The sequence below is a fragment of the Elgaria multicarinata genome, chromosome 8 (assembly GCF_023053635.1).
Source record: "Elgaria multicarinata webbii isolate HBS135686 ecotype San Diego chromosome 8, rElgMul1.1.pri, whole genome shotgun sequence".
NCBI classification, from domain to species: domain Eukaryota; kingdom Metazoa; phylum Chordata; class Lepidosauria; order Squamata; family Anguidae; genus Elgaria; species Elgaria multicarinata.
The window spans coordinates 56,189,519-56,203,538 of record NC_086178.1 but is presented as its reverse complement, the minus strand read 5'-3'; the positions used below and the strand labels follow the sequence as shown (position 1 = coordinate 56,203,538).

The 14,020-nt window shown below is 40.2% G+C and overlaps 1 protein-coding gene across 4 annotated transcripts in view; it reads left to right on the top strand.

The window, feature by feature from the left end:
* Nucleotides 1-14,020, top strand: part of LCOR (ligand dependent nuclear receptor corepressor) — an 82,304-nt gene that overhangs the window by 35,591 nt on the left and 32,693 nt on the right. For 3 of the 4 annotated variants that reach the window (XM_063132522.1, XM_063132521.1, XM_063132524.1), the window contains 3 exons: nucleotides 1,724-1,856; nucleotides 4,916-5,203; nucleotides 8,488-8,581. In XM_063132522.1, coding sequence (XP_062988592.1) covers nucleotides 1,724-1,856; nucleotides 4,916-5,203; nucleotides 8,488-8,581 — 515 coding nt within the window. Of the gene's footprint in view, nucleotides 1-1,723; nucleotides 1,857-4,915; nucleotides 5,204-8,487; nucleotides 8,582-11,072; nucleotides 12,526-14,020 lie in introns of those variants that run through there. The other variant, XM_063132525.1, reaches the window with a different exon arrangement.

The following is a 14,020-nucleotide window of genomic DNA, read 5'->3' as shown; positions in this document are numbered from 1 at the left end:
GCCCCCAATGGAAGACCCCTCCTTGGAGGAAGAGCTGGGGCCCCAGAAACCACCCGCCACTTACAATGGCCCAGGATCTGCCAGTAGACCAGGAGGAGCCTGGGCCCTCAGGAGTGACTACCATTAGGGCAACACCTGTGGAAGACAAGGGCTCTGCCTCGGAGATGGAGTCAGAGAAACCCCCAAGCCCTCGGGAGTGATGCCACCTGAAAAGGCAGGAGTGCTAGATTGAGCCAGATTCTGGCTTATGAAAAAAGATATACTTACATATAAGAAGAGGCTTGCTCACAAGGAGGACATTTTCCACTGCAGTCACTAACATTTCATTGCTGAGGCTTGAGTGTGGCCCTGAGAACCTCTCCATAAAAACAACAATGTAAGGCTGAGAGAGTTGCTGAAAACCAGATCTTCCTCAGCCCAGCTTCCATTGCCTTGACTCCAGAATGCTTATTGACTGATTCCTGGCATGAGTATTTCTGGACTGAACTCAGACTCTCCTACTCCTTGTCTGCTGTGTTGCTATGGGACTTCATTGCCTGTTACCTGAACTGAACTCTGGCCCTCCTCCTGCCTGCCCCTTGTTTGCTGTGTTTCTTTAGAAACTTGTTGCTTGTGACCTGACTGTTGAGACCTTGCCTTTTGCCAGATCCCTGTTTGTGTTGACCACCTTGAAATTCAACTGCTATCAGGAAATTTGATAGAAGAGAGAGTTTGCTTCTGCTGCCTAAAAGTGCACAGACGGTTCTATCCCTCCCTGTACTTGGGTTAGGGGAGATGCTTGACAGGTGGGAGATCCTGCCAAGTCCAGCCAAAAATTGTTGACCCTTGGATCTAAATGAAATATGTAATAAATACTGTAATATTGCTGTGGGAGATCTGCACTTCAAAGTGCTACATCTTCTTTCCTGTGGCATCCTGTTATTATTAGGTGTTTGTGTACAATATACTTTCAGCAAAGTTGCACTAAAAAAAAATGCATTCCATGGTATGGAAGATACTCCAGCCTTGAGTGTTGTAGTTGCCCTTTTTTTATCTTTTCTAGCTCTAATATACCCTTTGGAGATATTCTTTTGTCTGTACCATTTAGGATATGATGCCACTGGCTGAGATTGTTAGATATTTGGAGTGAGTTACATGCTGGTAACATCATGTTACATTTTTGTTTATTTTGGATTTAATAACAGCTGTCCTGGTTTTGAATAAATGCCTACAGACTATTTTGGATTGGATGATGATTAACCAACAGCGGTTTAATGGAGGCAGGGAGAAATGTCTTGTGTTGGATATAATCACACTCCTTTCTAGAACTGGAAAGTTTTTGTGAACTGCCCAGAGAGCATCGGCTATTGGGTGGTATAAAAATGCAATAAATAAATAAATAGGACTAGTTACGTGGCTATAGTTATTGAACCAGCCTTGTTTTGCGAAGACCAGGTGGCAGCCATGGTCAGGAGTACTCTCTATCAGTTGCATTAAGAAAGTAGGGAACTTGCAACTGTTTCATTCATTGGTGATTTCACAGATTACCCCAGCGTGTTTGATGTGGGTCTTCCCTTTAAAAGAAGGGCAGTTCAGATTTAAAGTTCCCAATCTTGTATGTATTCCATTGTATCAGAATAGTTCTAGTTAAGTAGCTATCTGTGAACATTTTCATTAAAATCAGCATGGAGGAGAAGAGAAGGAGTGTGTTTGTATTTTTACATTTTGTTAAATGTTTTCACAGGAACACCTAGTCAGTCTGGATGAGCCAGCTTTGGAAGTTGGGCACCAAGCTCTGCTTAGACAAGAGCAAGCAAAGATCATTCGGTTCGAGAGGCAAGCGGAAGAATTCCTCCATGCAGTCTTTTATCGAAAAGGTTGGTCATAGTGAAAGAACGAAATGGTTAATCTAATTGTCTTGCGTGTTGGACCTACTCATCTTTCTGATATTTCCTTTGAGATTGCAATGTATTGTTCCCATAAAAGCTCTAGGGTTTAACCTCTACATATATTCTTACAAAATTGGTACAATACATATCCATTCATTATAAACAAACATCAATGATCAGTCACTGCGAGGAACTGCATATCTTTGGGTAAATGCAAATTACAATTGATGAGGGGTTTCAATGTGCGTACTAGAATTAGATATCCCATTGTCTTTAAATGTTAGCCATATTAATTATGGGCTTCCATTCATCCCAAAATACCTTTCCAACATGATCCATTCTACAAATAGTTTATAAAGGCTAGTGGTTTGCTCTTTTAAACATATCTATCTGAATTACCAGGAAATGCAAATAGTTATCAATCACCACAAACATTTTACTGGATAAAAGCATGTTATAGAATTATAGATCTCAGGAGGATATGTTAAGAGGTCATCTAGGCAAGGATTAGAGATTTACCTTTTGGTAATTTTGACTCATAGATACTACTTCAGTTAAACTATTTCCAGTTACTAAATTCCATATTTTGTCCTATTCCTAATTTTTGGAATTGGAATGGTCAACATTTGGAAAAGTCAACATTTTAAATATCTGATTCAGTTAAAATAATTCATTTTTGTTTTGGGTGGTTGTGAAATTTCCTCACTCAGATTCTTTTGAGTCAAGTGCTGTTCATGCAGAAATGCCTCAGGTATATGGCACTTTGTCTAAGGGAAGGTGTGGAACCTGGGGTGGCCCAGAATCCCATTCTAGCACAAAACTTCTGATTTTCTTGAGTCCCAGAGGAAGCCCAGGCCAGCTAGGGTCATTCATCAAAACTTTACATTTACCCCTATTTTGACTTATTTTAACATAGGTGTGGGGAACCTATTTTGGCCCAAGGGCCATGTTGCTTTTGTGATACAAGTCAAGGGCTCCATGCCAGCAGTGGGTTGTGCCCATGCTTGCAATTGTGCGGCCACATCCCATGCACTCCATCTCTCACATGCACACACTTTCTGACCTGATTCGGACAGTTAATTAAAACTTGAGTTGTCGTGCTGCATGCTCTCTGCCATTATGAATATTCAAGCCCTAGCTGGGGGTTCCCCTGACATGTCATGTTATCCATACCCAGGGACCAGGTGTCAGTTGTGGATTAAACACCTGTCATAGAATGCATGGTCTAATTTAGGGTTATGGGAGAATTGTTTAACCCTGAAATATCCTCCACTGCCCAGGTTCAGATGACACTATAAGCCACGGCAACTCCTGGGCAGGGCTTGCATATTCATAATGGCGGCTGGTATGTGCCAAAGTTGCTTGTGGATAAATTAAGTCACAGTAGGATGTCATGTCGTCGAACTGCCCCCCTCCCCTTGCCCCCCACTCCCTGTCCCTGTACTTCAATTTGGCTTGGAAATGCCTTCCGTTGGGGTAGCACAGCACACTGAGAGGAGAGGGTTAGCCCTTCTCTCTTCAACAGTGACAGCCCTCCCAAAGTCTCCCCCACCTGTGCATGCAGCTAAGCTTTTAAAAAGCTTCCATTGGCAGGAGTGGAGACTTTCATAAAGCCTTATTGGCATGAGTATAGGCTTTTTAAAAGTCTAATTGGTGAGTGAGGTGGGGGAATAGAAGAGAGGCTGTGGGCCAGAAGGGGAGACCCAGAGGTTCCCCACTTCTGCTTTAACTGATGATTTTAAGTACTTTGTGCATGATCAGTGTGTGGTGCTTGCTTGCTGTTTCAAGCTACTTCTACAATTGTATTGCCACTTGTTTATAAAACTTGGTGTGTCTGTCATCATCTTTCCTCACTTTCTAATTCATGCCTAAATTGTAGGTGAAAGCTAGCTAGTGGTAAACTTTTGGTATTCTCTGTACTTAGCAACTGTAAAACTACTTTGAGCTCCTATTGTGTACAGACACACATTAAATATTGATGTAATTGCTGCATGTTTGCAAGTAGTATGCTGGTATAAGGCTAAACTAATCGTGTTGTTGAATATTGTTCTCAAGAAGTAGTAATAGTGTAATGTAGGGATGTCTCTTCTAATGTGGTGATGGCCACCAGTTTGGATGGCTTTAAAAAGGAGGGTAGATAAATTCCTGGAGGAGAAGGCGATCAATGGCTACTAGCCCTGCTGGTTATGTGCTAACTCCAGTATCCAAGGCAGTAAGTCTTTGTGCACCAGTTGCTGGGGAACATGGGTGGGAGGGTGCTGTTGCACCATGTCCTGCCTTGTTGGTCCCTGGTCGACAGCTGGTTGGCCACAGTGTGAACAGAGTGCTGGACTAGATGGACCCTTGGTCTGATTCAGCATGGTTCTTCTTATGTTCTAATATGAGATAGCAATGTTTCCTGTGCACCATTAGGTTGAATTGAGCATAAAATGAGAAAAATAAGTGTGTTTGTAATAGTTAGGAAATTAAGAATGTCTAGGGCAGGGGTGGGTAGGCTGCATGCAACCCTCTGCTGCTTCCTGTGTGGTCTGCCATACACTGGGCCCCACCCATTTCCCCCTACAGCCCAGTTAATTAGAAATGCCTGCTGCTCTGGTGTTCCAGAGATTTCTGTGGAAATAGCAATTTTGGCAAGGATAGCTGCAGGTTGGGAGAGGCATGGACCTCTCCATTTCCCAGCAATCCCATTTCAGTCTGCAAGGAGGGGAGGTTTAAATCTCCCCATCCCTGCCAGTTAAGTTGTGGATTGGTGTGGGGCGGGGAGCCCTTGGAGCCAAAAGGCTGACCAAAATGGAGACACTCAAGTCAAGTTAATTGACTGCAATTAAGGAGCTGTGCAGAGAGGGTGTGGAATTCCACAACTTGCTTCAGCTCTCTCAAGTTTAGTTGAGAACCCCGAATGTTGCATATGTGTTGGCTCAAAAGTCGTGAGCCAGCACTTTAAAAAATATTGCAAAGTAACAGCAACAAAATCTGGATATATGAATGTAAATGTTTTGCTTTAAATATTGTTGTGTATATAACTTCCTTCTTGTTTTGCCATTTAGACAGCCCTAGGGTCTCTGACCCCAACATTCCCTTAGTGGCCCGCGAGATCATGCAGCGGATGATCCGACAATTTGCTGCTGAATATACCTCAAAAACTAGCTCTACTCAGGACTCCAGCTCGCCCAATAGCACAAAGAACCAAAGCCTGCTGAAAGCATCTCTGGTTGCCTCATCCCCTGCGGGTGCAACGGCTCAAAACCCTGTGCTCAGCAAACTTCTCATGGCTGACCAGGACTCGCCCTTGGACCTCACTGTCAGAAAGTCTCAGTTGGATCCTAGTGAACAAGGTATGTATACCACACTTTTATTCAAAGCCTTTTGTAGACATTTGCAATATGCTAGCCACTAATGAATCATGACATTGGAAGCAGTGAAGCTGTATACAAGTGAAGCAAGGGTGAAGCCCATGCTCTAGAGTTCCAGAAGAAGGGTGGAGTTTTGATACTGACGGTTGTGCTGGACTTCAGAAGAAGTGAGACCTTGTTGATTCCAGCTGCCTCCAAAGCCCAGCATGACATCAGATATGAGGCCCATCTCATTTCATGCTGGAGGTAGCACGTGGTTGTCAGGGCCTAAGCTATGGTTGTTACTTATGATCACATTTGTGAACCCCTGGCTGTAGTGCTTATATTAAAAGAAAACCTTGGTGACATATCAGGTGCTTTTAAAAGTGCAATGCTGCAAAACACCATAGCAGTTGAACATTTGATTTCTCTCCTCTTGCAGGTGAACATATATGTAGCAATTTTAATAGGCTTGAAGCAGAATGAGTTTCCCCATTTTACAAAATAATATATGTTGACTTCACTGCATTCCGTTTTAGAGTTGAAAGAGCTCTTTGAAGCAATCACCTCCCCTTTTATTGGATTATTTGTATGTCACTATGTATGTCATTATTTTGTATGTTTGCTGATAAGGAAGACATACCGTATTTCTTCAATTCTAAGATGCCATCAATTGTAAGACGCACACTAATTTCTGTACCACCAACAGAAAAAAAGCTTTGATTCTAAGAAATAATAAACGCACCCGCGATTCTAAGATGCACCCCGTTTTTAGAGATGTTTATATGGGGGAAAAAGTGTGTCTTAGAATCTAAGAAATACGGTAATGTTTTGGAATACCATATAAAGCATTGTGAAGGGATAGAGATTCTACTAGGACAAGCAGCATGGCCATGCCACAAAGACTGCCTTATAAATGGCATGGGAGAGACAGGCAGGGAGGAGCCAGTGGAGAGAGAAAGTTATTAAAAACGACAAAAACCCAAGCAAGCATTTGTTTCCTAGGGATTGGGTGTAGATTTATTGAGCTGAGGAAGGGTCATAGTGACCTCAGTAATGAGTTGGCCCTTCCTAAGTCAAGTCTAGGGTGGGAGATATTTAACACTCTCTGGGATAGTCAAAATATTAAATTGACACAGAGGTTTTGCCAGGGAGTTTTTCAGAATCATTTTTAAATATATGTCTAGCCTTTTCTTACAAACCTTACAAACATTTTCCCACCCTCTGTAAGCAGCATGTCCATTTGCTGAACCATTCTTACAGTTAGGCAATTTTCAGTGCACTCCTATAAATGTTTACTCAAAATAAAATCCCACTGTGTTCAGTGGAGCTTACTTCTAGGTAAGTGTACATAGGATTGCAGCCTTAAATCCATAACTTCTCTTGCCCTGTCTTTAGAAGGAAGGCTGAAAAACGATTCCCTCTCTCCATTGTGGCATCTGTTTAACTATTTGAAAACATAACATAATCTTCCATTTGCCTTGCTGACCTGTTGGCTAAATATTCCCATTCCTTCCACATTTCCTCATATGATTGTCTAGAGAGAGTCCCCCCCCAATATATATATCCCCAGAATCTTTTACAGCTTGTTAACAACACATTCTTGAAATAGAGAACTTAAACTGCAACCCACTAGAAATGTGGTCTTAGCAGTATTGAGTAGAACAATACTATTGCTGTGACTCTGGGGTAAAATGCTGTTTAATATAATGCAAAATAGAATTGACCTTTGCCACAAGGTGATGTTGTTGAGTCATGTTCAATTAGTCCTCTCCTATAAACCCTAAATTCTCCTAGACATGCATAGCTTTGCACGTTAGTCCATATGTGTAAAAATGTCACCTCATGACAGAGGTGAAAAATGATAGAAGAGGGATGTCCATTCTGTGCATTGTTACTTTTTTCCTTGGTAGACAAATGTGGAACTTTTAGTTGATAGAACTAGAGAGAAATGTAATTGGACCAGGCTTAAAAAGGTCTTGCACTCTCCCTATTAGTACGGGCCTTTATCAGAGCTGTGTCTGATCCCCTTCAGTTGAAGAATTAAAAAGGAAAGTATTTTTTGATAAATGACCTTGGAATGTTGGTTTACTTTAAATAAGAATATTTGAATAATTCTGAACTAGATCCACAAGTATACAGCATTAAACCCTTGTGGCTTAACTTGGGCTTTCATTTCTGTGACCATTGATTTGATAGAGGAGTGAGCCAACTGAAAAATTTAGATACATTTCTTTGTTCGCCTTAAAGGTGGTCAGGATGCTGTTTAACATAGCCAAAAGCTTTATGATGACATTACTAGAGAGCTGAGCTGTGGGGTTGCTAGTTTCTTCAACAATAAAAAGTATGTTCTTGTGTGTATTAGAAGTTATATTTCAAAGGCTGGAGTGGTGCTAGCTTAGGTCATTTTGAATTATTACTATGTTTCATACGAGAATCTACACTGCTCTTAGGACATTTGTAAATATGTTAATTGGAGGGGGGTGCTCTGCTAATGTCTTTCTCCCTGCAACTGCTTTCCCCTCTTCCCAATTGGTTGCCTTTAAAAAATTGTTAGTAATAATTGGAAAGCTGGGTGTTTTCCAAAACTGTACAACTTCTAAGAATGGTTATACTTAACCCGTGTGTTCCTGGGAAACAGACAGTGGTGTTTGTTGAGAGAAAATGGCTGTATCAAGTGTGTTAGTTTGGAAATCATGGGAATCCGTCCACTAATGGCTAAAAAATGCTACTTATCTTGCTAAAACCAGTGGAATATGCAATGTATGATTTACGTATTTATTTGCATCCAGTACATGACTTTCTAGGCTTTTGCCTACTGCCTTAGCATTTGCATGGTTAAACCTGTTGTTCTAGGTATCTCTTTTCTGATTGAAAAGCTATTGGACCTTTCTAGTAATACTATTAGAGCAGAGGTAGGCAAGGAGGTAGATCTTCAAATGTTTTAAACTTCAATTTCCAGAAGCCCATCAGCATGGGCAGTGGTCAGGATCGTTGGGAGTTGAAGTCCAAAACATCTGGAGATCTACCTTTTGCCCATTCTGTTAGAGGGTTTTGTTGTCTGTTTGCTAAATTTAAATGTATAATATAAATATCTTAAACTAAATGAAAATAAAATAGTGCCTGATGTGCCAAGAAGCTTTGGTCCGATGTTAAAAGTGAGGTTTAGAGTGACCCAAGATTAATTTTGGGCTGGGTTTCCAGCATAAAAACTTATCAGCTCTTCATGTGTGTTTTTGGTTTTACCCATTCCTTCCTATTCTCAAGTGATTCTCATGTCTCTGCAGACGGAGTGCTTGACCTGTCCACTAAGAAAAGCCCTTGTGCAGGCAGCGCCTCCTTGAGCCATTCACCTGGCTGCTCCGCTACTCCTGGGAATGGGTAAGGGAAACAGTCTTCCTGCTCAAAATTCATAGTTGTTGGTGTAACTGGGGGTCAAATACTTCCTCACAAATTCTACAGATTGAGTTTTTAACCATTCAGAGTATAATCATTTATTGCAGAATATATCTTCTACCCAATTTTCAAATATGAAGTCAAGTAAAAAGATAAATCTGTGTTAGAAATATTTTAGTTATATAGCTGATAAAGTGTATAGAGATGGTTTTTCAGCTTTTAAAATATGAATCTATGTCAGTTTCGATGTTTGACAGCACCCACGCAGTTGATTGAGGAAGCATTTGGGATCACTGATGGTCTGATGACCTGGCAAGGATTTTGTTGAACACCTGTTTTGTGAACTAGCACTTCCACTAGAAGCCCGTACAAATGACTATTGTAGTTTATATGGTTGTGACATCTTAAAATGGGCTATCACAATTGCAGTTGCAGCAGCTTCACATATAGTCCTTTTATGGAGGTGCCAGTTGATATTATCAGTGTGTGCACATGATCTCTGCTGGGTTTTGAGGCCTCCAGTCCCACACTACTCCCATAGGTGATTACATACATGTTGCTGAGTATCTGCACCAGACCTTAGTAAGATGAGATGATGGTAGCCTATTGTTTGAACCCTTTAATAAATCAAATAAGAATGTTTCATTTAGCGATCAGAGTGTTTAGGCTAGAGCACCAAAGCAAACAAGGTGGCTGATGAGGAATTGCACAATATTAGTTTTTGTTGTTGTTGTTGTTGTAAGCTACTATTATAGCACAATACTGTCATTTCATTAATTTTTTTATGGCTCATTATAGATTTATGGCATATTTGTAATAACCTGCCTTAGGGATATTTTCAAGATGAAATGCTGAATAGTTCAACCATTCCTGAGACTATATGATTATTATACTAGCAAACATAAAATCCTGGTTGCAGATTTCTTGTGAAGGTTGTACAGTCCTATCAACCCTATGTTTAGTTGGTGTGCTGATAGGTAGAAATCACCTAGGAAAAAAGGATGTTGGGGTATTACTTTAAGGGCCATAATAGAGTATTTAAAAAAATCTTTTTACTAATCTTATTTAAGAATATTAGAGGTGCAATCCTATGCATGTTTAGAAGGACTTTTTTCTGTCTAAACTTGCATAGGATTGTGTCCTAAACAGCTGAATTTAGATGTATAATTATGTTGTCTTAAAGTTGTTGGATTTATACTTAAAATACATTTTTGGCAGCCAATGACTTTAATTACAATTTTTAAATTCCCCAATACATGGACCCCTTAACTATTTAAAATTCAAAAAACTTTCCTGTGAAGGAAAAGAAATCAATTTCTGAACATTCTAATAAGTTCTGTGGATGTATGTAAATACATTTTTAAAATGTTCCACTGATGGTTGAAGGTCATCTTCAAGAGATCACCATGTTTTGCTAAATCTTAGGTAGTGGAGTTGGGATTAAGAGATGTTGAACAGTACTATGCGTCATGTTTATGCCCTTCCCTTTGCCATTCTGTGTGCATCCAAATGTTCTATATAAAGGCTATCTTCAAAATAGGAACAGTTTGCAGTGATTGTCTTCATGGGCAAAATGCAAAGAATGTATTACATATTTTTGTTCAAATTATTTACAGACATTAAAGGAAATGTGTATATACCTTTTGATAGTCTGATTAGACTTCAGATAGTATTTTAAAATTTTGATTAATTCCTAGTTTGTTTAATTAGTAAAGTTGGAAAAGCAGATAGCATAACAAAGAATAGTTTTGTGGCAAGAAAATACACTTTTCCCTACTGTTGCCTGTGGAAAACAAAATTGAAAGTGATACTTATGTAGCTCCTGATGCTTAATTTTAAAATAAAATGGAGTCTGGATTTGTGCAGCATTTTTATTTGAAAACCGTTTGTTTATTTCTGTTCTAGTATTTAATGTAAAGTAAGCAAACACCTTTGAGTTCTGTTGAGCACTTTTGATGCTGAACAGCAACTAACATATATAGTGTGAATCCATAACCTCCAGAGCTTTTAACATTTAAATAAAAAGTGCAGGTGGCTGGTGTGTGAGCGTGTGCGTTGAATTTTCTGCATTTTGTCACTTGGCTTACTCTTTTATTACTGTACTTGTTTAGTGGTAACGTCACACTAGTAACACAGTCGTGAATAGACTCTGGCGAATGATTATTCCTTTCTAATCTATAATTAAGATGCTATTTACAGACAATTGCGCGAAGCCTTTTCTGCTCCAAGATTTTGTGAACCCAACCAAAGACCAGCTGACAGGTTTCATTTTTCTTTGCCCAAAAAGCTTCTCTTTGTTTTTGAACAAGTTTTTAAAAACTGACTGCTCAGACTTAAAAAAAAAAATAAAAAAAATAAAAAAACCACAAAAGTGATGTTACCCAAGCAAGGCCTTCTAATAAAGGAGTGGCCCCCTCACCCATTCCTCCCTACCTGTGCAAGTCCTGCTCACATCAGTTTCCTTCCATCCAATTAGGCGACCTGGGAGACCCAGCCAGCACCATGCAGAGGGACTTCGGAGTGGTGATGGGGTGCCCTCGAGAAGTTGGCAGGATGGAACAAGGGAAGGGTCTGGCCACTCCACATCTCTCAAAGTTCCTTTGGCTCGATCACTGCAGATAAGCGAAGAACTGCTGAGCAGAAACCAGCATGCTACAGCTGCCAGCCATGCACCATCTGGGCTGCAGAATCATGGACAGCATGTGATACTATCCAGGGAGGCTTCTTGGGCAAAACCACACTATGAATTCAACTTCACCCGAATGAAATTCAGGGGAAATGGTGCACTCAGCAACATCAGTGACCTTCCATTTCTTACAGAAAACTCGGCCTTTCAAAAAATGGCACTTCAAACTAAACAGGATGGGAAAAAGGACATGAGCCATTCAACTCCTGTGGATTTAAAGATACCACAAGTTCGAGGCATGGACCTTTCGTGGGAGTCCCGTTCTGGTGACCAGTATAGCTATAGCTCTTTGGTGATGGGTTCACAAACGGACAGCGCGCTTAGTAAAAAGTTAAGGGCTATCCTTCCAAAACAAAACAGGAGGAGCTTGCTGGATCCCGGACCAGATTCCTGGGGCTCAGATGCTGAGCAATCTACCTCTGGACAGCCATATCCCACCTCTGATCAGGAGGGAGATCCTGGCTCTAAGCAACCTCGGAAGAAAAGAGGCAGATACAGACAGTACAACAGTGAGATATTGGAGGAAGCGATTTCTGTGGTGATGAGTGGGAAAATGAGCGTCTCCAAAGCTCAGAGTATTTATGGGATTCCCCATAGCACCCTGGAGTATAAAGTGAAAGAAAGGCTGGGCACTTTGAAAAACCCTCCAAAGAAAAAAATGAAATTAATGCGGTCGGAGGGACAGGATGTCTCTGTAAAGCTTGAGATAGATCCCCAGGGAGAGGCAGCACAGAGTGCGAATGAGTCAAAGGATGATTAGGGATGTTGTAGAGTGCCAATTACATAATAAACTGGGTGAGCACTATGGCATTGTTCAACTCCCGCTGTATGTACCCAACTCCTCTTCAGTCACTGGGTGCAGGACATGTTCCTTTGCAGTTCAGCAGAGACTTGTATGGACACAGGGGAAAAGGATGCTCTGAATGTTGCATATTTGTAAATTTTCTGGCCCGGTATGGCTTAGAGCCCTTTTTGTGTTTTGTTTTGTTTTTGTTTTTTGGCCTTTTGCATGTTTCTCTAATATTCTATAGAGAATTGAGTTACCTCACAAAGAATGCAGACATGGAAGTGGACTGCTTGCCTCTTGAGCCTGCATGGACTTTGAGTTATTTTATTGGGTTTCCTTTTTTATATGGCCTTTTTTTTTAAAAAAAAAGAAATCACTTTCTTGATCTCTAGTACCAGACTCTTAAAACAAAAACTGGATCATTGCTTTATAATTAGAATTTCACAATATTTTTCTTCTTGGATCCAGTTGGTTTGAAAGAAAGTTTAAACTTTTTAAGAATGACTGGTCTTTTTGAATTCAGAAATTGGTGGTTGGATTCCTAGTCAGTTGGGTCTAATTGGAGCCATTTTGTCCTAAATTTAACTCCATTACCATTTGCAATCTGCTTAGTGCTCACCCGGCGGGGAGGGTGGGAGTGGGATGGGGGAACTTTACATACACTACCTTCAGAATGCTTTGGTTAATTCCTTTGGAACACTACCTTCACTGTAATTTTATTTGCTCTTTTATAAAGGTGAGAGTTGGACTTGCCTGCTTGAGGATGTAGCCTTATCTCAACAAACTCCTTGTATTCAGGAGCATCAGGGTACACTGAATGATATACTAGGGTATTCCTCACTTTAACAAAACATGGCTTTTGTGACCTACATGCTTTTAACAGTCCGAATTCTGAGTTTGCTAAAAACTGTGCATTTCCAACGACTACTTTTTTTTTTTTAAAAAAAAACCTCTTCTGGAGGTCAGGAATATATATAACAGCTTACTGTAATCTTGGGCAAACAAACATAAAACCCTCATAAAGCTCACCAATATTTAAACATTACAACCTCAATAGTCTGCCTAGATAGTCATGTAAATGAAGGATCTATGTTAATGTTCAGGGAAGAAATTTTTACAAATTTTAATAAAACACATAGTCAGATCATTCTGGTTTGACTTGGTCTGAGCATCTTGTCTAGCTGTAACACTGTCAGGGTTGAACACCCAATGGGTGTTTCCTTTTTAAATACTAAAGTTGCCAGTAGCAGGAAATGTTCTTGCATATTCTGAATTTTTATTTCTTTCACTATTGATTTAATAGTGGACTAGCACACATCACATAGGCAGATCACCACTAGCACTCCTAAATCCACACTTCATTCTTTTTAGTTACAGAGGCATCTGATCATTCTTACATTTTAAGCTTTAAATAAAGCTTTCTGAACTTGCAGCTTCACTAAATCAGACTTATTGGTTCTTCGGGTAGAGAGACAATTTGAACTTAGCTGTGCAAAAGATTGATAGGACTCCATTTTCCTGCTTTGCACAACCAAAAGAGGCAATGGAATTTGTATGTAAGACAACATTAAGCACTGTTCTTGGTTAGATATCTTGTGTTAATGACTGAAAGTGGATGCTAAGTTTCATAGGAAGAAGGCCTAGAATAGCCCCAGGGCTGCTGCTTGAATTTTGGGGGTAATTAATTGAGTTGGCCTTGATTGATTGAATACAGTGGGTTTCTGGGAAGCAAAGGTTAGGCACACCATTGCTGTCATGTTAAATATGCACTTCTCATTCCTGAGAGAGACTGGGCTTTTAGCCCAAATATGCTTTGTACTACTGTTGTTAGACTTCTTTGTTTTGGTAGCTTAATGTATTTCCATACTCAAAAAGCAGAGTTCCCTTAGCTATCTAGTTGTCATCTCAGTACAGAAACCTGTTTGAAGCTCCATAGTGGTGTAGAAACTCT